At 42.8% G+C, this 25,298-nt stretch overlaps 1 protein-coding gene and 1 long non-coding RNA gene across 5 annotated transcripts in view; one reads left to right on the top strand and one right to left on the bottom strand.

The window, feature by feature from the left end:
• The window catches only part of arsh (arylsulfatase H), a 34,535-nt gene that overhangs the window by 2,551 nt on the left and 6,686 nt on the right, over positions 1 to 25,298 (bottom strand). For 2 of the 4 annotated variants that reach the window (XM_061842602.1, XM_061842605.1), the window contains exons 10-12: positions 25,150 to 25,271; positions 24,322 to 24,673; positions 19,848 to 19,925 (exon numbers count right to left, since the gene is read on the bottom strand). In XM_061842602.1, coding sequence (XP_061698586.1) covers positions 19,904 to 19,925; positions 24,322 to 24,673; positions 25,150 to 25,271 — 496 coding nt within the window. In that variant the 3' untranslated portion in view covers positions 19,848 to 19,903. Of the gene's footprint in view, positions 1 to 17,911; positions 18,438 to 19,847; positions 19,926 to 21,960; positions 22,079 to 24,321; positions 24,674 to 25,149; positions 25,272 to 25,298 lie in introns of those variants that run through there. The other 2 variants (XM_061842603.1, XM_061842604.1) reach the window with 2 other exon arrangements.
• Positions 4,340 to 25,225, top strand: LOC133512708 (uncharacterized). Its single transcript, XR_009798264.1, has 4 exons — positions 4,340 to 4,697; positions 24,340 to 24,402; positions 24,858 to 24,914; positions 25,092 to 25,225. It is a non-coding gene; the product is annotated as an uncharacterized LOC133512708 (long non-coding RNA).

Here is a 25,298-nt window from a genome sequence, read left to right as displayed (position 1 = left end):
TCTTTTTGAAGGATTACCAATATAAGGTGAAAAAAAAAAAAAACCTAAGGAAGTTCAACGCAGTTCACGTCAGGCTTAAAGTGAATGCAGCTGAGAGTCAGTGACCTCACCACCCGGCATCATATTTTACACCAAGGGAGACAACTGGTCAGAGCCGAAAACACTCAGATGGGTGTGTTATGGCGAATGGAGAGGGTCAGCTGTGTGTGTTACTGTGTGTTGCCATGGAGACCTAGAAGTACCTGCCCGCGAGAGTCTTTCGGGCAGACCAGTTGAGCTCTGACTGAGGCTTCCTGTCAGTGACGACGACAACCCGAACCTGGTCGACTGACGTACCGCTAAAATCACGTCATTAAAACAAAGCATTCAACTAAAAGAAAATGCTAAACGTCATCATTCGCTGCCAATTTGTAATCTCCAGCAGGCCACAGAGCAAATAAATGCATCAGCTCAGCCTGGATGTTCATGTCTCTGGTATTCATGCAACAATGTTTAAAGTGACAGCAGTCACAGAAAAGAGCCTCAGTCTGATTAACAAACCGCAGGCGCATCTCATTCTTTGCTGTCCAGCCAATTCGCTCGATACATTTAGTGACATCAGACCTTTGAATTAACTTGATAAAGAGCCTGAAAGCGACAAATTTAGACATTTTTCGTACTTTGTTGTGACTGTCCACACAAACATCAGCATACTAGTATATCAGCGCTACCCTTGCTGCGGCTCAACTGCTGTTTCGGGTCCTAAAATAATCAAGTAAAATTGAAAAAATACAATTAGAAAAATTAAAAACTGTACAAACAAAGCCATACCCACATCCAAATTGTAACTCATTGTCCAGAGTAGATCCTCGCTAGTTGCAGGGATAAGGACTAAACCGGAGAGTTTGCGAATAATTGACATTGCCCGAAAAGGGACTATAATTGCCCACACTAATTGTTTAAGCCATAAATACTGTAAGCCACAAACTATGATTACAAAACACTTCAAGTAGCATCTCAAACACTGACAAACAATGATACCTTTCTTTAAACTTACTAAATAGAAAATAGCTTACAGCTAAGCATTCTGATTCAAAAATTCAGATAATAATGATGTATTTGCCACAGTTTCGCCAGTATAAAACACAGACAAAGTGCATTATGCACCACCAAATTCACTCATTCACAGCACCTCTCTCTTTGTACCTATGTATAATACTCACCCACCCACTCAAATTGCTAGTATCCATGCTCAGAAAAGGAAGTATTACCCACATATTAATTTGTGTGTTGTATGTTTGTAACTGTATGTACTGAATGTACAGTGGTGCCTCGGTTCTCAACCAGAATCCGTTCCAGAAGGCGGTTCGAGAACCGATTTGTTCGAAAACCAAATCAACCCGCGTGGGGGTTATGTTATTTCTGGGGTTTTTTCGGGGGTTCGTTCGAATTGACAATAACAAAGCGCGTCGTGGGTGGGTCAGGTGGTTGGGCCGCATGCGTTCTGTTATTTCCGGGTTTTTCAGCGGGGTGGGAACTCACAACAAAGCACATCGAGGGTCAGTTGGTCTGGCCGCATGCATTCTGTTATTTACGGGTTTTGTTTGGGCCGTTAGAGTACCGATTTTCGTTCAAAAAACGAAGGAAAAAAAACTCAAAATTTTCACTAGAAAACCGATTTGCTCAAAAACCGAGACGTTCGAAAACTGAGGTACCATTGTTCTTTAAATGTCGATTCAACGACACAATGTAAAACGGTGTCTCCTTTAATACATGCACATCATGTACGTGTACTTAAGATGTCATGGATTTGACTTACTTTAGCTTTGTCTAAGTTTTGAATATTTTGAACAGAAAAATGTCACTGTAATTTCTTAGGGTATTCGGTCACTTTTAGTTACTCACGGGATTTATTGAGCGTCTACTGTACTGGGTGTGTCAGACAGATGGTGAGCGATGCTCTAATGTCAGGGCAGTGTCCGTTCTCAGGAGGGAGGAAAAAAAAAATGACTCACGGGCTACATTACCGGATGGCCTACATTAACTGGAACCTGGACCACTATGCCGGAAGACAACACACAGGCATGTAATCAAAGACATACAATCATTAAAAAAAAATTTACACTATTCCATAGAGAGACGAAAAACTGACGGGAAAAGCTAGAAGTCTGGGTTGAGCTGTATGAATTCAGCCCTTTTAAAAGTTGAAATATGCTATGACTTTATTGAGGTATGAAGCAACAAAAGAGCGTTTCTAGGGCATAATGTTTGCATGGATTACCCATTCAAGTCGTGCTCAAGGGGACAAAGATTTCCGCAAGAGCAGAGCTGGGACAAAGATATCAGCAGGCATGAACCCGGCTATCATGAAACCTTTCAATGATGGGATTTGTATTATTAGAGACTTCCTCCCCAAAGTCCACCACCATGAGATAAGTCCCATGAGAAGTCAGGGCACAATAGCAAATGGACTGCAGTTTTTCTGAAGCATCTATTTTGAAAGAAAGTATTTTGAAATGTCCTTCAAGTTGTGACCTCGTCCGTGTGATGGTGATTGGAAATCAGGGTTAACATATCATTCACGCGCGAATCATCATTAGGAGGAACATGTCTGCGGTGGACAGGTCCAGTCCAAAGGGAAGCTTGCCTCTCTCCCAGAATAATCTGGGATAGGCCCCGCCTCACGCGTGCCCCCAATGAGGACTAGTGCTGGATGTTCGAAGCAGCTGGTCAGAATTGGTGTGGGGACCTTTCATTATGAAAATTAGTATGAGTAGGGCACATACCAGGAAAACGGCAGTATTATCCCTCACTATGTAATGGGCTCTTTACAAAACTTCTAACTTCTCGATCTTTTTTTTTTTTTTTTCCCAGTTCGGCTGTTGGGTCCAACAGGATGGAGGATCTATCAGAAAAAATACATTTCAAATCTAAACTACAAGTTTTCCCTCCGCCATGCCTTCTTTTACTCCAGGAACGATTCTTCCAAGATCTTCTGCGGCGCCATTGTCATCGTATCTCGATGTTATCCGTGTCTTCAAAACGGGTCCCCTTGATGAGCACATTGAACTTGGGACAGAGTGGGAAAGGGTGGGGGGGAGGAATCACTTGGAGCCAGTTTGGGTGAGTAGGTTAAGGTCCTCCGGCACGCCGATGTTCTTCTTGGCCGCCAGGAACTGTTGGATGCTCATCTTGAGCAGATGTGCTGTCATGGTTAGACAGCCACGTGTTGTCCCGCCGCAACTTTCACTTCTTCTCACGTACTGAATAAAGCAAACGCCACAGGATCTCCAACCCAAAACAGAGGGAAATGTCGTAGTTTGTACTTTGTCAAAGTTTATAAAACAGTGGTGGGGCCGGCCATGATGTACGGATTAGAGACGGCGGCACTGAAGAAACAACAGGAAGCAGAACTGGAGGTGGCAGAAATGAAGATGTTGAGGTTCAGGTTGGATAGGAATAGAAATGAGCTCATTAGAGTGACAGCCAAAGTTGGATGTTTTGGAGACAAAGTGAGAGAGAGCAGACTTTGTTGGTTTGGGCATGTTCTGAGGCGATAGAGTGAGTATATTGGTAGAAGGATGCTGAGGATGGAGCTCCCAGGCAAAAGAGCGAGAGGAAGACCAAAGAGAAGGTTGATGGATGTGGTGAGGGAGGACATGACGACAGTGGGTGGCTTAGATGGAAAAAGATGACACGCTGTGGCGACCCCTAACGGGACAAGCCGAAAGGAAAAGAAGAAGAACCACTTCAGGACGTACCCCGCGTCTCACGCAATGTCAGCTGGGATAGGCTCGAACTCACCCACACCTCTAATAAGGACAACCACGCTATAGCGTGATGAACTTTGCAAAAACATTGTAACTAAGGAGATAAATGTATTTATGAAACAACTTTGATTCACATTTGTGTTAAAGCACTATTTTTTTTACCCAAAAAAAAAAACATGGCTTTTCACTATAGCACCATCTGCCTCTGCGCCTGAGGGAAATCAAATCTGCAACCTTTAATTTATTGCTCTTCGTTTTTAGGGAATTGCGGAGTACCTCATGATATTAGTGGAAACTGACAGCCCCAAACCGAGATGAACAAGCAATCTAGTTTAGAGTCATGAAATATAGTCATGTTCTTGTTAATCGACTGCGCCGCAACCTCTGGGTCTTGCAATAATTAATCCGACTCAAAGATAACCATCAAGAAACGTTAACTGGCAATAGGTTGAAAATCATTTCAATGACGGTGAAGACCAGGCTCTTGTGTTTTTTGTGAAAGACTAACATCCATGAGGCAGAATGCCAGAGCAAATATGTAGACAGCATCTTGGGTTGACTTGTTTGCACAGATGTTGTCATGAGAAAGTTCTGCTGTTTAAACAATCCGAGGTCCTACGTGACGGGTATTACCGGCTGGTCGTGTTGTGGTGGATTTGTTAATCCATGTGATAGGAAGAAATTCTTATTAGTAGAATGATCTGTTTCCTACTCCATATTACATTATCACATTATTGTATGTTATTGAAAATGACAGTTGGTAACATCCATTCATCTTGGAATGTCAACTCTCGACAAGATGAAAACCAAAACCACGCATATGCACGCATGCCTGTTTCGCATTTGCACCTCCTTCAAACGTACCGAGAGCGCACACGAACGTATCGACGCCGAGGCGCACGCTACAGGTGGCGGAGATAATGACTCATGACAACGATCCCGCTGCAGGTGAGCTCGCCAGAAGTGAATTAGGATGGGAAAGATTAGCGGAGGATAACAGGATTTGAGGAGTGCATAAAGGAATGCATGACTAGATAGACAAGTATGAGGGAGGATACGAGGGGAAAAAGCAATAAATCGGCAGATGTAAGAGTGCTATATGTGAAACAATGGCAGTTGATTTATGGGAGTCCTCTTGAGAAATGAATAAAAGAAAAAAAAAAAATCATGTTGGACCGATGTGAATGGAAGGATGATGAATGTGGACAACTGGATAGCGCGATGAGCTCACAGCAGAGAAAGGAGGAGTATCGTATTAAAAAACGGTCAAGGCACTCCAGCCAATTAAGTTCACCTTTGGGATGACTGGGAAAACAAAACAAAACAAAGGACTTAAGGTAAAAAAAAAACCAAGAATGTAAAAAAAAAAAAAAGGAAAATGAAGCGACAGTTTAAAAAAAATATGTACGTCCACACAAACATTCCGAAACGCCCGACAATGCCACTCAATGGCTTCCTCCTCCCGAGGCTGCTGGGAAAACATGGGAGGAAAAACGTGGCACTGCAGCATCCCGCTATTATTGCTACATGAAGAACGAAACAGTGATAAGGAAGGCAGTTGAATCTAGTTTCTGCAGTTAGAGATAAGCAAGTCGTAACGACGCGCCGTGGGGATTACGGGCTACAGGAAGAAACAACAACAACCGAGGCAAAGAGCAAAGAAAGTCTACCGGAAATTCTGCAAGATGACTTTAAAATTGCTGTTCATTTAAATGTTTCACGATGATAGTTTAAGGCAGTGGTTTTTGGACTGGGGGGGTTCCTAACATGAACTACCGTGAACAATTTTCAATATTCAGTTACACCCAGCTGTTGTTCATGTTTTTCTTTGCAAACGCGGGTGGGCGGGATGCAAATTAATAAAGGCAATTTACGAGATGTGTCAAGAAAGTTATAGGACTGTTTGCATAAAATATAGATTTAAAATACAAACTTCAACTTTTCCCCTGGCAAGTAATCCTCCTGGAATGTCACGCACTTTTTCCATCTCCATACATCCACTCTCGGAAGGATTCGTCCCGGAACCCTTCGTACCTTGTCACTGCCATCTTTACGTCGTCCTAACGTTCAAAAAAAAAATTTAGCTTGTGAAAGTGAAACAAAAAAAAATGTAAATATTTTTTGAAACATAGATGCTGGAACTTTTCTAACACACCTAGTGTACACATTTTTAGTGTGCGTGTGTGTTTTTGGAGGGGGTGTGCTCTACTGTTTGCACATTTTCACATTTTTCAAATTCCAAGGGCTTACTAAAAATTGGGGTTCCAAAGTTGAAAACAATCCATTCTGAGACACTAGCATCAACAACTGTAACAATTTGTTGTTCATATCCAAACTGCTTAAATTAAATACAAATCATCTGCTCAAATGTTACAACTCCCCCCACCTCGAAACTTTCATTAACTTTAAATAAAAATCAGAATAGTGTAATTTGGGGGGGGGGGGTGTTGCAATGTCGCATCAAAAACAAGCCCCACTCCCAAATGAGGAGCAATGATAAATGGCTATACCCTAATTTTTCAACATTAACTGTCACACAAGCGTAACGTTGGATCAAACACTTTCACGGTGTAAAATTTTAACTTTACTCTAGCTTTTGAAAACAATTGACAAGGTACTGGGCCACCGGCAAATAGCTAGCGACTGGCGATGTCATCAGTCTGATCTCCATCTAGATGTCAAACCTCAAAAGATTCCTGTCAAACCTCACAACCAAATTGGATTCAAATGCACAACACTTGTCACATAAGATCCAAATCAAAGATGTTTTGTTTTTTTTCCACAAAAGGCTGATCAATACCGGGCAAAACAGTCCTCGTGCAGATCAGGCAAAAAGGTTTGCAAAGAAAACAAAGAAGCAAAGCTGATCAGTTCGGGAAAACATTGCAGCCTTGACTGCTTTGAATGACAGTCTGCTTACTTGGCATTGTCAAATTTTCTCAAATGTCTGATTCTGACTGAGCTGCGGTCTTGCATTACGGCGACGTTTTACCGACCCCAACCTGGATGAGCGTCGGGACGTTCCACGACTCAATTGCACAAAGGCGACGACGCAGTAAGAGCACAGCAGCAGACCAGAAGCTGTATGAGATAAAGCAAAGGATCTGCAAGACATCTGTTTCATGTCTGGGACAGGTTAAAGGCTGAGAGCTCGACCCGGAGGCTGGAACAGTTCTTGAGAGGGAAAAATAAAAGGAAGACCAAAAGAAGAAAAGGACTGTAGGCCGAGTGGAAAACATTGCATACAGAGAGGTACATAATTGGGGGAGACAGACATTATCGACTGCAGAAAGGTGATGGAGCATTTTGTGCAGTTTGAGTCTCAGACAGACGATCCGGCGCATTGATAAACGCAGACAGATAAGAAAAAATGATTACCACAAGGAGAAAGAAATATCAAATGAAAGAGCACTTGGTGTGGGAGACGTGACAACAACGGCGCCGCTTCGTATCAGCCAACCTTTTTCAAAGGATGATGTACAGGAGACTTTTATCTGGACTATATAGATGTCCTTGTGCTTTCACAGGCCCACATCTATCCAAAGAGGCGAAAACCTCCACACCGCATGCTGTGCTACGAACACAACAACCTTTTTTTATTTCAACCTATGCCAACCTCCCGAGTCATTTAGTGCATGGGTGTTTGCGATTATGCCCAACAAGTTTTTGTGAGTCACACTTGCACCCGTTAACATATGTAAGGATGTTCAAGATGGAATCCCTTTCACAGCAAATCCTCAGGTCGTGTTTAGTGGGTGGATGATGTTAACTGGAGATTATTATAAATAGTAGAGAAACAAAAGCTGCATTGAATGTATTCTAAAGGTAAAATGTCAAGAAATGCATGATTTTTAGTATGTTATTAATGAAAAAACGGCAGCCGGTATGGACCCATCCGTTTTTTCTCCATAAAACATGATTTTGCCGTATATGGCTTTTTGTAACTCTCGCCATGAAAATTCTCTCTCTCAAGGAATTTGTTTTTGAGAAGAAGCAGGAAGTGACGTACAGGGCAGTAGTGCACTCAAGCGGTCTCGTATGTTTATGCTAGTTTTACCTGCTGGAAGGCTTCATGTTACCCAAAATGCCGACTCGTTGTATTGCTGGATATTGCTCGAACACTCGGGAGGATGGATTCGCTCCTCATACTTTTCCAAAAGACCCGGTTCGTCGTGAAAAATGGGATGCACAGGTGCGAAGGATGAGAGTTTTGTGTGTTCCAAATGACAGGTACGTGTGCTGCGGCTACTAAAAAAAACAATTGATGTGGGGGGGGGGGGACGTAATCCGTAAATCAGGGGTGCGAAATGTGTCAATGTGCATGTCAGAAGGCTTGCGTACAGCAGCTGCTTAAGGACAGCCTCCGCAGGCCTTGTGGATCGCCGCTGGCCTTGTCAACACGGCTTCGGCCAGGGTGGTTCGTCGATGGCTCATCTTTACTGCGGAGGTGGATCGGACAGGGAGGCGGTTCGGCCGCGGCGGCGTCGTTGCTCGCGGCCACGAGCGCCGTTGTTCATCGCCACCGCAGAGTGGAGGTGATTTGGCCGCATGCGGTTTGGCCGTGATCTGCATATCATCTAAATATGGCTCGAAACGATAGGGTAAAACTGCCCCGGTCACTAAACCCGGTTGTGAGATTCCTTTTTTCGTATAAACATTGAAGTGAATAACGTTATTTGTATTTCTCATTACAATATCTATTTTAGAATGTTTATAGGCAAGACACTTGGGCTTTAAAATAAGAGTATTGTTTGCACAGATTTCAAACACAGTACTCGAGTTAGACGTGTTGAATGAGTTTCTTCGTGAGAGACCTCATTGATGCTAGTAGCATTGACTCCCCTTCCTGAATAAACAAAAGTCAGACGCTTGTTTCGCCATGACTCTTCCAGTAGATTAAATTTGTAAGACTTTGTGACAGCACAGCTGCGCCATCTTAATTCTTTATTGCAGGGGAAAATTAGGTTTCGTGCAGTGCTAAAAGGTTCGAGACAGCATAAAAGGTACAGAGGGAGGGAATAAAAAGAGATTCAGCCGAGGGGACGGCGAGACAGATTTTAAACTCTCCGGTGATGGGTGTTGTCACACAGCCGATGTTTTCGTGAAAGTTACTGAACGTGGAACAACTGTGCAAAATTAACTCAATCGTGTTGCGGTTTTGACCTCTCTTCTTAAATCCTAATCTTAACCCCGAACACAAATCCCGACCCTGACCCCAACACCAAAATCCTAACCCCAACAAATGGGCCAAACTTCCAAACACAGACCCCCTTTGCTGCTCTTTTCTTTTTTTAGGCATAATGGATGGAAAAGGTCAGTGCAGCCACACCGGGCAAGATTTGGATTATTTATTGCCCGAGTAAAAAACATCAATACAGTTTTCGTCTCTTAAATGAAATGTGTTTCAATACAATATATTGCTCAATGACATTGGCTAGTGGGTTTGTCATCATTACCATTTTAAGATATTGATTCCAGTTCACCCATCTTGTCTGGCAAAAACAGAATAAATTGTTTTGGTTTGCAGTGTTTCCCTAGCCCTGTAAATACTTTTTGCTCAATCATATTTATACGGTTTGTTGTGACTTCAATTTTGCTAACGTATCTTAAGCACACGACTAGGATTAACATTTTCTGCTGACCTAGAACTTTACTCGTGCTGTAATTTGTTAAATTAAACTTCTGGAAGTGGTCTCAGGAGTGGAAACAGTTTCTGCTCTTCATTAATTATGTAGCTAATTGGGTTGCATGTTCAAGGCTAGTGTTGCTTCCATGGTAACCCAACAATCAGTCCAAACTGCGGCATGCCTCTTTTGGCGAGGATTTCGCCGAAAAGTCAACTGTATTGGAAAGTCGGCTCTGTGAAGATTGAAATATTTGCCTCCGCTCTTGCATAAATTTATGAGCGCTAAACAGACACTGGTGTGGACGTATTCAAGCGTACTTAATGTTCTGTGGGCATGTCAGCATGATGCGGTGCACAAGGAGATTAATCTGGGCAAATCAACGCCGGCGTGCGTGTTTGTACGTGCACGACGGGCTGCCGGGAGCGCAGGCAACACCATCAGAAATTTAACAGGGTGGCGTTCTGAGTCAGCGAACCTGAGGGCCTCTGAGTCAACTCGCGAACGGGGCCTGGTGTCGCTCGTGTGTTTTTGTGTACGTTGTCGATTCTCATGTGTGCGAGCCGAGCGATGGCGTGCGCGCCGGACGGGCCGCACGTCGACGTCGGACATGCCAAGATGTGAAATGGCAAAGGGTGACGGTGAGGATGAGGATGAAGACTTGCATGGGGGCTGTGTTAAATGACCACCAGAGTCAATCTTCTGTCAGAATTAGCAGCCGCCACATTAGAGGCTTTTTTTTTTTTTTTTGTCCATGAACACCCATGTGTTGTTAAATCATATCGTACATCCAATCCAAATCCATTATCCATTCAAAATACACCTGTGTCATTGTATAATTGAATTACTTACTTTGTCAGATTTAAGTTATTTCTGTGACACTTGTGGGGTTTTTCTTTCAATAACAGACGAGAGATAACAATTTCGGCCACGTGCGGATGAAGAAAATGGATTGTATAACTGATTATATAAATATGCTAATTCAGCTTAACAAACTTAGTTTTAGCATATCTCATTGAAATTGGAGATCATTTCAGCTAGAATCGAGCTGTTATCAGACTACAAATGACTATTGGGGAAAACACTATGTCATTATACATTCCCCCCCCCCCATAATTACTCATTCGTCATTCTACTGCCTCACTGTCAACGAGGCAGAATTCAATTTGAGCTCCCACTTCGGTTCGCAAATATAGTTGTAACCCGTTAAAAAGGGCTAATTACATATTACTTTTTAAACCCTACTGGATGCTTGTGAGAGGAGTTTTCACAGTCAAAAGAGATGGATGTAAAATAAGAAAAGAGCGAGACAGACAAATGAAAAGAATTCAAATGCATTGACATCGACTGTCTGTCATGCACTCCATAGCCCAGTGGGTTAGCCACTTTGAGAGTGGGGGCGGGGGGGGGGGGGGGGGGTGAGTGTGAGCCGCAAATGCAAACAAAGTCAGAGGAGCAAGGAGAGGAAATATCCCCCTGAAGCCCTTGGTACATATTTGGACGGGCAAACACGGGCATCTGCTCGCCAACTCGACTAAACCAAACTCACTCAGCCTCGAGTGGCCGCCGCCCATTTCATTATGTTACACAAAGTAGGCGCGCAGTCTTAAACGTGTCAACATCTCCTCCTTGCTTCCTAAAATATGACCCAGTATTTTTAACATGTGGGTGACGGGCCCTTTGACCTTTGCTGTTAGTACCACCTGTGGCTTCGTTCGTCTTTAAAGGCCAAGTGTCGTGCCTGTAAACATTCTAAAATAGACATTGTCATGAAAACTACATATAGCATTATTCACCTCAATGTCTACACGAAAAAATAAATATGAGCGGAGAGCGCGTCATCCATGTGCAAAATTGCGGAAGTCCCATTCGAGATTCAAGTGGATGCCAGATTGGCTGCATCTTCTGTCCATGATGTCACGCTGGGAGATTCGCCATTGAAAACACGCTGTGCTGCCTACTATGGGAGGCGAACACGCCCCTTCTGACATCGAAGCTCTTTTCGAAGAAGAGAACATCTCACAACCGAGTGAAGTGAGCGGGGCGATTTTACCCTATCGTTTTGAGCCATATTTAGATGATACGCGGATCACGGCCAAACCACCTCCCCGCCCAATCTACCTACGTGGCAGCGATGAACAACGACGCCGTGGTCAAACCCCTTCCCCATCCGGTCCACCTCCGTGGCTGACAAAAAGAACACCGCCCGCGAGCGATGACGACTCCGTGTCCAAACCGTCTCCCCATCCAGGTGGTGATTGAACAACGCCGCCACCCCGGGCGAAGCCGTGTTGACAAGGGCGGCGGCGATCCACAACGCCTGCGGTGGCCGTCCTTCAGCGGCTGCTGCACGGAAGCCTTCCGATGTGTACATCGACACAATTTAGCACCCCTGATTTACGGATTACGTCCCCACCTATTGTTTTTTTTTTTAGTATCTGTATACACGCCGACCTGTCATTGGGAACCCACGAAGCTCTCGTCCTTTGCACCTGTGCAATGCATTTTTGACTACGAACCGGGTCTTTTGGAAAAGTATGAAGAGCAAATCCATCCTCCCGAGTGTTCGAGCAATATCCTGCAATACAACGAGCCGGCATTTTGGCTAACACGAAGGAACAAGAAGCTACCTTCCAGCATGTAAAACTAGCATAAACAGACGAGACCACTTTAGTGCGCTACTGCCCTGTATGTCACTTCCTGCTTCTTCTCAAAAACAAATCCCTTGAGAGAATTTTCATGGCGGGAGTTACAAAAAGCCACGTACGTCAAAATCATGTTTTGCGGCTGCCATTTTTTCATTACTAACATACTAAAAATCATGCATTTCATGACAGCGGGACTTTAAAATAGGCAACCTGTTTTATGGGCTTGAGGCATTTTCAACATTACGGTTAGTAATGCAGACCTTGACGGCAATACTCATTAGTTATGAAAACTCAGCCGTGGTTGTTTTCTGCACCGTGTGACGGTGAAGACAAAAATGATCACCGATCTCAACCGTCGGGCACGTTACGGGTGCCAATTAGCGTTAGCGAGGGAGTAAAATAACAAGGGAAAATGACGGGAATAAAATCTCTGGTGACTTTGAGAAGTGCTGCTTTAAGATTGGGAGGGATGAAAAGCAAAAGTGCTTGTTGGCAGAAGTTGAAAAGGTAGCTCGCATAATCACTGCTCTCTTCTTGGATGAAAGTGGAAGGTTTTTAAATCATAAAGTGCCATTTATGCTGTGGGCAGTGATTTAAAAAAAAAAAAAAGATACTTTGAAAAGCTTAGTCACATACACCAAAAATGCCCACAAGAATTATTTTTGTTGATATTTTCAGATAAAAGAAGCCCCTTGAGGTGCTTACAAGTTCCCCCTCTATTTTTCAGTTTCCACTCATATTCCATACAGCTCTACTTATTGTTTGATTAGGTTTGGTTTCGTGGACTCAAAATGTCACATGGCTGTGAATGTGAGTGTCTTGATGTGACTGACGGGTCATCTGTCTAGGATGGACCCCACCCCTCTCCCCAAGTCAGCTGGGATGTGACCCACGGCTCAGCAAAAGCGTAATGTGAGAGACTTTGTTTTTGAAAATAATTATTTTCAAGGTAGTCTTTGGTAGGCAGGGAGCGGTTACCGGTTTCAAGCAAAGCCCAACGATATGGACATCGAAAAGGGAGGAAAAAACACCGGCAGATTACCGTGAATCCGGCTGGCCAACGTTGTGGGCTGCCTCGACACCGAGTGAGCGGTCGTGGATGGTTGTTGTTACGAACCAAGAAAAAAAGAGCGCGAGTCTATGCAAAACACTGATATCAGACTTGCATATGGATTTGAGCCACGGTTACAAGACCCTAGTCAAGAATTCTCAAGTGATTCCATCTGCAAGATAGTTTTGGTTGCACAGTGATGCCTCGGTTCTCGACCACAATCAGTTCCACAAAACGGTTTGTTCAAAAAACGAATCAATGTTTCCCGTTACAATGTATGGAAAAAGAAATAATGCGTTCCAAGTCTAAAAATGTAGGCTTTTAAAAGCCTTTTTTTATTATATCTGTTAAATTTTCTGATAAATCACCACATATTTGCATTTATTGTGCCATCCCAAAAGTTTAACGTACTTTAGGGAGGTGAGGCAAGTGTTTGCCATTATCTGTTTGTGGTCCAGTCACTTTATGAAGCCAAATGTAATTGTTACTGCGACAGGCTTGAGAGAATCAATGCCATCTTTGCAAACGGTAGACAGAAGCTCAATTTCCATTAATTGCAGCAAATAAGCACAGTGACCAATGTCAAAATATCCAATGCAAGTGCTGTATCAAATTGTCTCAAAGATAATGAATCCGAGTCTTGATTTAAACTTTTTATTTAACAATAAGTTTATTATTGTAGTTCTAGGTTGCACAAAGTGGCGAGGCCAGGACAGACGGAGCCAACAGTCGTGAGAGTGGAGCCCAAAAAAACAAACAAAAAAAAAAAAACAAATTAAATAAACATGGACCCATCTGAAATCGGTGGCTGCGCTATGCTCAATTTCGGTCAAAGGCCCACTGGACTCAAAGGGAATCGAACCATAACTGCAGAAAAGCTGATGCAGTACAGTCTGCAGTATGTGGCACCTGAAAAAGTTGATTCCTGACACAAACATCAGGTGTCAAATTTCATCCTGTTGCAGCGAGTTGTACGTGCACAACTGTAAATTGCCTGTTGTGCGGGTCGCTCACTGTAATTTGTTCACGATTGTCACTTCCGTTGCATTCGACCTCACTGCTCACTGTGAGGAAGGACTAAAGGAACAAAAAGTAGTTTGCTGTACTGCATAACAATGAGAGATGTGTCTCATACTGGTATTAATAAGACACATAAAAATGTTACAGCCACCTAATATAACTTGTATTGGATATCAATATTTTGTGCAAATGCGTTGCAGCCGCTCGGTTTATGCAATTGTGTTTTTAGTTCTGCTTTTGCTTTGAAAATGTATTGTTTTAACCTAACTTAATAAAATGTCAACCCTTAGAGAACCCATTTCAAAAACCCAAACTTTTTCAATTCAAACAAACAGAACATTGTTGCCCTCTGAAGCTTATTGACATTTTCATCATTTCTATTCCAACAGCTTTGTTTTTTTTTTTTTTTTTTTATATATACAGGTCTATTTATTGGGCTCCCCTGTTTTGCTTTGGATTCCTGTGCACAATCGAAAACAAACACGCTCACCTTGACGATTGTCAACAAATCTTGAAAAGCGGAGGAGCCTGCTCGCAATTATCGGCAGCCTCGTGAAAGCCAGGGACTTTATCTGCTCGTCCAGAATCTTTTGAAATCCAACAGCACTAACAAGCCCTCGCTTTGGCACATACAGTACATTTTTAACAACACCCCCTCCACCCCCACCTTCCCCCGCTCTTCGACTTCCATCTCCCATCCGGACTTCATCTATCATTCTCCGCCAACCTTCACCCAACCCTTTGATGGTTGCATTCACCCACCTCTCACCTCCCGTGCTTCGCTCAATTGAAGTGACTCGGCAATTTTTGCTCCAGTTTCACACTCATCTGTTTCTCGGTCTTCTTACCCCAGAGGAAGCTGTCGCCTCTCTGACACGGCCATCAGCAGGAACACAGGAACGGAGCAAACAAATCGTCAATAATGATACGTGATGAGCTTGGCTAATAGATACGGATCCGCTCGCTGGGCACCTGCCAAATCTAAAAAGTTCTGTTCAAAAAGTTGTTCCAAAAATCTGCTTTTATATGAATACCAATGCTCAGTTTTAATTGACAGTGTTTCCATTTTTGAACATAGTGAACCTTTTGTGCAGTGAAATTTAAAAATATTACTAACCTGCTCTCAGTATGACTCATTGCAGTTCCACTCCAGTGCAATCCAAAACTATAGTTTGGTTAATATTAATTTGACATATTTTGCAATACATCGTGTTGAATTGGGAAAGTGTAGCAAAGCCTTTTCGTGGTTTTTTTTTTTTCTATGGTATCGGCGCAGTCAAAGGAGCTAAAGATAAATGAAAAACAAATTCACACGAGGGTTCTTTGAAAATTGATTGCGAGTATGAACAGGTCTTATTTTTTAAAACGAGACACGCTTCCAAGAGTTAATGGCCTGTGACTGAAAGTCAAAGCTAATGACTTGGCTGCTCGCACGATATATTTGCATCGTTCCTATTTCGCTCAAGTCCTGCAAGAATAATTGCGCCTTTCAAACTGTTGCCAACCGCTAGACAGACCCGGACGATGACATTTAAGCCATCTGTGGACTATTTCTATCGGTATGAACCATGAAATTGCAACATGATTCACTCAACATACTGTATGTGTTCTTAAAACTGTGACCGAAATGTGAAAACAGAAACACGGGCATCTTCAGAACACGACATAAACGATACACGCACGGATATGTAGGCCGAGTTTGAGCCCCACCCCTTCCAAGAGACTCAGCAAGGCCCCTCGTTATTAGATCCGGCTAAAAGATTTTCCCAAACCGATTATGGCGTGGTGTGGGGTGCGTCAAAAGTGATTCTTCGGGGAAAATGGTCAGGCCAGACAATCTTAAATTTCAAACCTGTTCAACATCTACGATCACGAATCTTTTACACCGAGGTTGGCCGATCCACAGACAGTGGGATCGAGCAGGATCACAGACAGTGATTATTGAGTGTTTACATACAGAACACGTTCCCCGAGTCCCTCACCACAATAAAATTGACATCTTGGACACCAGATAAGCTAAGTATTGTATTTGCACACCACTACGCTGCCTCTAACACGTACAGCATCTGGTATGGGGGGGGGACTTTCAACTGTCAGTGGAAATAACGTGTGTGTGGGGCGCTGTGCTGTTCATCTTGAGTAGATCACACACAAGAAGAGCATGTAGTGATTTTTCTTCGTCACGTGTGGGTGCATTCACGTGTTAAAAATCGTTCCAGCACGGCTGAAGCAGATCAAATAATCTGTGATTGAGAAACTGCAACCATTCTTTGTTTCGTCTGTACATGACAAGCTAAAATGGACACTAAGTCGGTCGAGTCGTCTTTGGACTTGAAAGAGGCTTAACTCACTGCAGCTTTACACAATGGTGACGCGTGCAGTAATTGGAAGATGCACAAACGAGATCAATTACATTTCTACAACGCCAACTTTCATCTCGAGTATAATGCCAGTTATTTTTGGTGCTCAGCTGAAGTCGCGGACCATGAGAAGAGAGACGTGAGTCACTGTGGCTTCAGTACACACGTCAGCGATATACAGGTCCGGTCTGACACAGGTTTTGCAGATCTTTCTGTCTCCATCTGTGTCTGTCTCTCTCTCCCTCCCTCCCTCCTTTAAGGACTCATCTCTAACTTCCACCTCAGAGTGCATCTCCCTCTGCAGAGAACAGATAAATCATCCAGTGTCTTCTGGCACTTCTTATAACTCTCCTCAATAAGGCCACAGAATGACTTCTGTTTTCTGCATCTGTGGACTCTGCATTCTCTTTAGATTATGCCTCACGTGAACCCCCTTCCTCCTGGGCTCTGATCATTTCCACTCCTCCTTTGCTTCATCACCCTTCCGTCTTTTCAGCGCCAGAGGCCTTCTCTCCATCCCGGGCTGTCTCGGTTCATCTTTTCTCCTCTGTCTACACATCAATATCCCTCATTCTCCCGACTCCCCCCAGCAAACAGAGTGACCCTTCAGTCATCTGTCAGCCCTCCGCCTTCAGCCTCTTCTCCGTGGCTCCCCACTCAATCCCACCCCGGTGGGTAAACATGACCCGCGCTTCGATTACCCTCTTGGCATTTTGTCATTACTATGCCCTCCCCGGACGCTCCTCCGTGGCGTTCTCATCCGTCCTGCGATGAAGAACACCGCCATCAGTCGTCCAGACAACACTGCCTCCTTCCTGCCCCTTCAGTGTTTAGCGTCATCGGTCTTTCTCCTTCAAGATAAGATGTCCGCCCCTAGACATCCATCCTTTCACTTACCACTGCAATCAGCGGCATAAACACTTTGGTTGACGTTGGGTAAATCAGCCTTAAAATTGTATTCTCGTGTACCCAGACATAGCGGGCTTATTTATATTTGGACTTTGCTTTGGAATAGACAACACCATTAATGACACAAGAGCCAAACACTGTAACGAGCAATTATTTTGTTATGTTGGCGCCGCTGCTTCGCAATTACGTCAACCAGAACACTGGCCGGCGTCCACTCGGTTCACTCTCATCGTACATTTCAACAATGGCAACCAGAAATATGAAGCTCATTTTGGCATTTGCGGCAATACATACAGAAAATAGCTAGACTGAAATAGAAGAGTAAAGGGTTAGAGTGAAGCATAGTAAAGAGTAAAGGTCTGAGGAAATAAATGACTATTGTATAAATCTCAAAATCATACATTATGCTGCCTCTCTTGGGTCATAATTAGTGATTTTTTTTTTTTCACATTGTCGGGTCAATCACATTTTAAAATATTTGTGTGTGTGTGTGTGTGTGTTGTGTGTGTGTGTGTGTGTGTGTGTGTGTGTAAGCATTCCCTATTTAATGAGTTCCAATACATCAAAGTACTTTGGTTCATTCAGATGAGTAAATGAAGTTCTCAAGCATTTTCATTCTTGCGTTGTTGTCACTTTCGCTCTGAACTAGAACAACTCCGCAAAGGAAGTTAAATCGTCCTTGTTTGTGGGCTACTGTATAAAAATACAGATTTAGAGCCCTCGAATATACTGTAATAGGATTATAATAAAGTATGCTGCTATGCATCTGTCCACCTATCTACTCTGAAACCAGATATTGTTGTATCTCGATAAACAACGTCTTTTTCCCCATTAACCTAACTTTTCCCTTAGTTCTATAGTGGATAACATAATAATGTTGAAGATTCCAGATGATGATGATAATGTACAGTTTGGTGCTGACACAAATTAGGATTGTTAAATGGCACATATTTTGCCAAACCAACTGTCCAGTACTCGGTCGGGATCTAATATTGTGTCAATTGTGTCTCAGTAAACGTGAAATGTGAAAATACTCAACACAATAAACAGGAAGGACGTCCATTCATAGTAAATACCTAAGGGATAAAAAAAAAAAAAGTCCATTCAGTCATGTTTGAAGTGTTCTGAATATGACACTTCAATTCAGTAGTGTCCCACTAAACATGTGCTGCAGTGCAAACTGACCTACTTTATTTGGGACAAAAAGAAGTATTTTGCCTTAACAAAAGGAAGCCCGGGACAATAAAAAGCAAGCTGTCGAAATTGTTGACTCATGGATTTTCCATCACGAGCCAGGAACAGATGTGGGCCATACATCACACATAAAAAAAAAAAAAAAAAAAAAAAAATCATTTGAAAAAAAAAAATGGTGACTGACATCACCGGAACATCTGCAGCATGAGGAGGCAGCTTGTGTGTGTGTGTGTGTCTCGGCTCAGGTGTCCAATAAGGGAGGTGGCTTGCTTGATGAAAACCTGCTATTTGCCCAAATTAAAATGGCTGCTCTGACCCCTTCGCAATAAGCGAGGGTCATTCATCATTTTTGCCACAGTGGACTCTTTTCGCTAACGCGGAAAAGTAGTGCACCCGGCAGAGCTTTATGAGCTCGTGCTCTCGGCCAAATTCTGTCAGCTAAAAAGGTCCAGGAGGTAAACTAAGCCTGCGTGTGCGTGTGTGTGTGTGTGTGTGTGTGTTGTGGGGGTTGAAAAGTAATTGTCCCATTAGCTCGGTTATTAAGATATCTGTTTCTCATCAAACTCCACCTCTCTAAACACTTCCTGTAACCGACAAAAGGAACATGTTTATAACAACAATGATAATGTTCTTGTGTGTGCGCTTGCACAAATATGCATTCACGTCGGTAGTGTGTACTGTACATTTGTGCTTTGAAGAGTGTGTAACAATAGATTGTTCCATATTTCCTTTTTAACATTGAGGTTGGATTTGCAGTTAATGATTCAAGTGACAATTTTGATTTTTTGCTCTCAAGTATCACTATTGGGATATATGTCATTGGAATGTTAAAAAAAAAGAAAAGACATACGGAAATGTGTACACTCCAATTGGAATCAAGCCGCGTTCAAAATGTGGATAAAAATCAGATCTGGATCAAATATCCACCAATGCAACGTACATACATACAGATTGGCTCGAATGACATCATTAAATATATCAAGTGGTGTCAGATACTGTATATCGGCTCAAACAACGCAAAAAAAACAGATTAAAATACACCGATCAGAAATCGAAAGTAAAGTTAAATAGTGCAATTATGCTAAATTACAAGTGTGTCAATATTAAGTATATCGAGTAAATAAGGAAAATAATAACAGCTGAGAGTAATGTGGAGGTTACCCTCATTTGAATCAATGTTGGGCACAGTCATAAAGTCAACCCAGGCCAACTAAAAGTTATGTAACATTTCACATTTCTATTATTTATGAATTAGTGTTTACTTCCGTGTCACCGCTTGTGGAGTTACTTACGTGCAATGTGGGTGCATGGTGGCTTCAGAGGTTCTATCGGTGTCAACACAGCCATATCAGATATGTGCCACTGGACATCTACACGGAAAGAAAAAAATTGGATACAGGCATTAAATCAGAATTCAGCCAGTTACCATTTCTATCAATATACAGTATTTGGATGAAGACCAGTCATGTCCACGCTTTATAGGTTAGCACTTAAAAGTACACACATTGTCTCAGTAAAAAAAAGGGCTGATCTAAAGACATATTACCATTTTAAACTTGTTTTGATATTTGTTTTCCAATATTTATGTAGTTGCTGTTAAATGTAAGCAGCTTATTTCCCGTTCAGTTTAAATGTATCTTATCCAGGTTTTCGTTGTGCAACATAATTTAAAACAAACAACGGGAGATATTAAACTTTTAAACAATACAGTAAATTGTGGGCACTTTTCATGAATTCAGCCAAGGTAAATTTTGGTCATTAGCATTTCCTGTGTTGGGGAAAAAAAAATGTTACCCAAATATGAAAAACTATACATTTAGCAAATCTCTGTTACGTGGAACTTTTATAGTAACTAAAGAATATTTTGGGGGAAAAAGTGATTGCCACCTTTAGTTAGCAACTAGCATGCTAGCTCCCAAAGCTTAAACCACCACCTCGGCCTTGTGCAGTGTAAATACTTAGCCTGCTTAAGCTATCATATTTTTTAATACACAACAGATAGATAATTACACACAGTATTGTGACTTTTAAACGTGAAAGGGACTTTTACACAGTTGACGTGCTTTGCGAAGCTACCTCTTTAACTTGCTAAACGACGAAAGTAAGGGACGCCCAGGTTCTTGCGCAATGCATTCTGGGACTTGTCATTGTTGAAGGACATGACTTGAGCGTTAAAGATAAAAAATGTACAGTAGAGTAAAATAAAATAAATTTAATGTGATAAAGGTCATGTTATTATTGTGCCGTATTTTCTACACTTAAATTTATTATTTTGTAATATTTTAGAAATTCTATTGAACCCTGCTCCTGACTGATACGATGCCTTGGAAGAAGGTCCCACTGATGCTGTGGAATATTTCTTCGGATGCCAGGAAAAGCCTACTAGTACAGCAAACCTTTATTTGGGGGTTGATATGAGGCACTGAAATGGTGACAGGTGTGTCCTGTCTCCCATTTAATATGATTTTGAACGTGGTTTGTTAATTCTAGAAACAAATGCAAGAGGTGTGAAAGCCTCATCTCAGTTCATTCAATTGTCTCATTCTAATAAGCACCGCATTAATCATACAGTAAGCCACACATGGATAAAGTATTGCAAATGTTTTTATCGTACTGCATTTGAAATAGGCACACAAGGTAATACTCGACAGGTGCACAATAGGCGCGGGCTATGTGGGCTGCTTCCCTCAGGCTACATCTACCATCTCCTCACATCGCCGACGATGCAGAGCAGCTATTTCAAGCCGCCCTTTAATATTCCGCTTTTCCCTCCAGATCTGCTGTTTGTGTGCGTCAAAGCGGGTGTTGCAGAAATGCTTTATGGCTTCTCCTGCGACACTGACCTTTGCGGAGACCAGCTTCACCCGCGCCGCGCACGATATACGGCGCGTGCGCGGCGACACGTGTGCGGCCGCGCCTGGCGTGTTTCGCTTACACGCGACTGCGACGTGATGTATTTATCCCACCAGCCATCATTAACTTAGATGCACAAGGCAAAATGTTATTAGGTACGCTCGGTTGCTTGATTTACTTTTTCGGGGATGGAACAGAGATACTGTAATGTATTTCAAGTGGATCGGGACACGTCGCTGCTGCGAGGCCCGAGGAGTAAATACATTACTGCGCTAGAAACTGCAACAATTACAGTAATGATGCAAGTGACGCTTCCCGACTCACTTGCAGATGCAAGCCGAATAGCCGCGGGCGCGGTGCAGGAGGAGGAGATGAAGAGAGCAGTTTGAGGAGATGGAGGAGAAAGAGATGGGGAGATCGGGGATGGGAAGGAGAGCAATTATTGGCTTCTGCTGCAGCCAGCTCTGATGTTTTGACAGTCAGCCACTGCTGGAAGGAGACGGGCCAAGAGCTGATGATGATGAATGATGACACTGAGGCTGGAGAGGTTCCCACAGTCTTTACAGTCTTTTATTGGTGAAGATGCAGTATGGAGAGCCACGGGGTATCCTTATTGGACCACCGGGACGATAGCCACCGTAGCTTCCCGAGTACTCATGCAGCGGACTTCCTGAAAGGGTCGGAACTAAATCAAATTCCGATGTTGACAAGTGCCAAAAGAAGTTAAAATAGGGGCGGGGGAAGGGGTGCATGAGTACGTTACAGACAGAGTGCAGTGTCTAAACATTCACTAACATTCATTTCTATAGCTAAAGCAAGTCATAAAAAGTTCCAAAACAAGAAAAAATCGACATCAATCACTTTAAAGCACCGCAACTGAAATGACATTGTAAATATCTGTCGTGAGGATGCATTAACTTGATTTGCATTCATCTTGATTATTTTTCCTTCTGCTGTCGACTTGTTGGCGGGGAAATTTCATGGGGACAAAGAGTTTGTCCCCCATTGATTAAAAAAAAAAAAAAAAGAAAGAAAAAGAAAGAGAAAGAGAAAGGGTAGGTCGGCAAGCCACACCCACTAAAGATGAAAGTAGGTGAGTGCCACCGGGATTTGAATTTGAAATGTAAAGTAAAATGTAAAATCACATTTTCATTAGTTGCTACAATTCGCTGTCTAAAATTCTGTGCCACCAGGAAGAACATCCAGCCAATCGCAGTTACGCTTTCTTAGTCACATGACGCCACATACTAAGAAAGCGTCACTGGATTGGCTGGCTGTTTGGTTCCGACCTGAAGTAACCGTGCCTGGTGGCACAGGCGGTGAATTGCCGACAGCGAATTGTAGCCGGTTGAATTGTTAACATTGCAAAGTTACACTGAAATATAACTATTGAAAATGTGATCACTTTACATTTCAAATTCAAATCCCGGCGGCACTCATCTACTTCAATATCAGAAAACCTGGGTAAATTACACATTGCAAAGACAATTATGTCATGTTCTTATGTTATTTTTAAATCCACACTTGTCTTGAAAAAAAAAAAAAAAATCACACAAACATAAATATACAATCACCTGTTACAAAATCTCATTACTGAAATAAAAATCAAGCAGCCGTAGCATTGCAGGGTAAATGGATGGCTGGGTGATTTGATTTGCACGGGCTTCCTCTCACATCCCAAATAGACGCAAGATGGGTTGATTGAAATATTGAAATTGCCTGTAGGTGTGAATGTGAGTGGCATTAAAAGGTTTGGCAGAATCCATGTGGGCAAGTTATTTGAGCACCGTAGTCCAATAGAAATTTGTTACTGGCAGGCGACACAGAGATCCTGGTGTTAGTGCTTTTCTCTTTAACATGTCTTCAAAATCACACAAAAAAAACATAAATCCTTCATAGAACACCATTGAAATAATATCCGGTAAATATAGCGACAAAGGGTAAAAGAATTGCTTGGATTCTTCACCCACATCAGTTGTTGCTAGGCAGATTAAAAAAAAAAACACCCGGCAAGTCCAATAGATGTTTTCATGGTCTCATCCGCAGTTTAAATGACAAAACTGTTTGGCAGTGGCTCTGGAAATGATGCTACGTGCTACATTTAACTCAACGGGGAGACGGGGCAAAATCAACAATACGGAATGTTTTACGTTTTTGGTTTTTTTTATGAATTAATGTTTCCTTCCATGTTGTCACTTCCTGGCATTTACGTGTGCTTTATTTTAGTGCAATCTGGGGTTGCTCTGTGTCTTCCTTCAATGTGAAAACAGCCACATCAGATAAATATCCCTTGAAATTTACATGGAAATAGAATATAAATGAATTTCAACATTATGGATCTCTCCGGCAATCAAATCATAGCAGTCAAAAAAAAAAACAAAAAAAAAAAACGTTGAAAAGGGCAACTAGTAGAAAAAGTGGAACACATATCTTGGTTACTAAAATAGCCTTGTGCTGTATAACCTTGAAAATAAGTGCTGTGGCCTTTCAGATAATAATCCAAGTAATACATGTTGCAAATTGTGCCAGTGGGAGCCCGGGCAAGGGAAACAGGCAACCTTAAATGCATGTGACCTTTGAGCGGAGCCGCCTCAATCAAACTTAAGGATCTCCCAGACCCTTGTGGAACCGAACCATGGACATCATGTAAGAAAATCCAAGACATTCTTACGTTTTGAAAGAAGTGAGGATTCAGAGTTAGAATGAACAACAATCCGACTGAATTTTTTACCATAGTTGATTTTGGATAATATTTGTCAAGTATCCCAGTGGTAGCATTGAGCTAAAATCCCCTCCCTTGCTGGTTGAACAGCTGCCCAAACACAATCTCACTCTGCCCTCTAAAGGCACACGGTGTGTATTACAACCGTCTTCCTTTCTAACAAAAAAAAAAAAAAAATTGTTCTCTACTACCTTGTCTCTTCTTTACAGCCACAGAAGGGGAATGTTCCGCAGCATGGCTGAAGCCAGGGCCTCCACAGGATCTTCTCCCAGGTAAGCTGCTCCGGCTGTTTCCCCGCCAAGGAGCGTCGGTGCTCGTCCGCGGCTTCGGCCACCTCACGGAGGACTTCCGCATGGCGCGGCTCCTCGCCGGGGTCCAGCGGCCGTGACTCCGAGGGGTCTCGGAAAAGGTCGTAGAGCAGCGGCGGGTCGTGGTGCGTCACGTGCTCCCCGTGACACAGGCAGATCTGTGTGTCGTGGCATCCCACGGCGCCCGGCGGTGAAAAGTTTGGGGTGGAGAAATGCACTTTGAAGATGGAGTCACCTAGGAAAAAAAAAAAAAAACATTGAGGCATTGTCACACTGTTCTAAAGTCGGCACGTGCCACAGATTCACCTATCTCCCAATTTATAATGAGTGTTAAATAGAGGAATCGCCTTTACATTTACAGCCAATAATACACAAAGGATATTGGTTCAAATATACTTTCACTGTTGTGTGTCCACAAGGTGCATTCAAGGACAGCCAACAAAACAGGACATCTCTAACGCTGAAGACAAAGAAAAGTAATCAAGGAATTTCTCCTTACAACACCACCAATATTCCACCAGATGGCGCTAGAATAATATTTTCAGTTGTGGTCTGAGCAGGCATGCATCAATAAATACATTTTTTTTTTAAAAAAAACAAACTTCCAATGCAGAACTCCAAATATACAAGGGTCCTCTCTTCCATTTTCACAGCTCACTATTTTTATACCTCACGATCAGCGATGGACGGCCTCACTCGCCGTTGACTTACTGTCTGCAGGGTGCCATCGTGCGGCGTGCAAGTGGCTGCCGCAGTAATGAAACATGAACTCGTGCTCCGATCGATCCACCTTCCCCTCCAGCAGCGGCATCAGGTTGTGGCCGTCCGAGGGTCTTGGATTGAGACGCGCGTTACTACAG

Source organism: Syngnathoides biaculeatus, chromosome 14 (assembly GCF_019802595.1).
Source record: "Syngnathoides biaculeatus isolate LvHL_M chromosome 14, ASM1980259v1, whole genome shotgun sequence".
NCBI lineage: Eukaryota > Metazoa > Chordata > Actinopteri > Syngnathiformes > Syngnathidae > Syngnathoides > Syngnathoides biaculeatus.
Note: the sequence above shows the minus strand (reverse complement) of the source record. Positions and strands in the feature narration are given on the sequence as shown.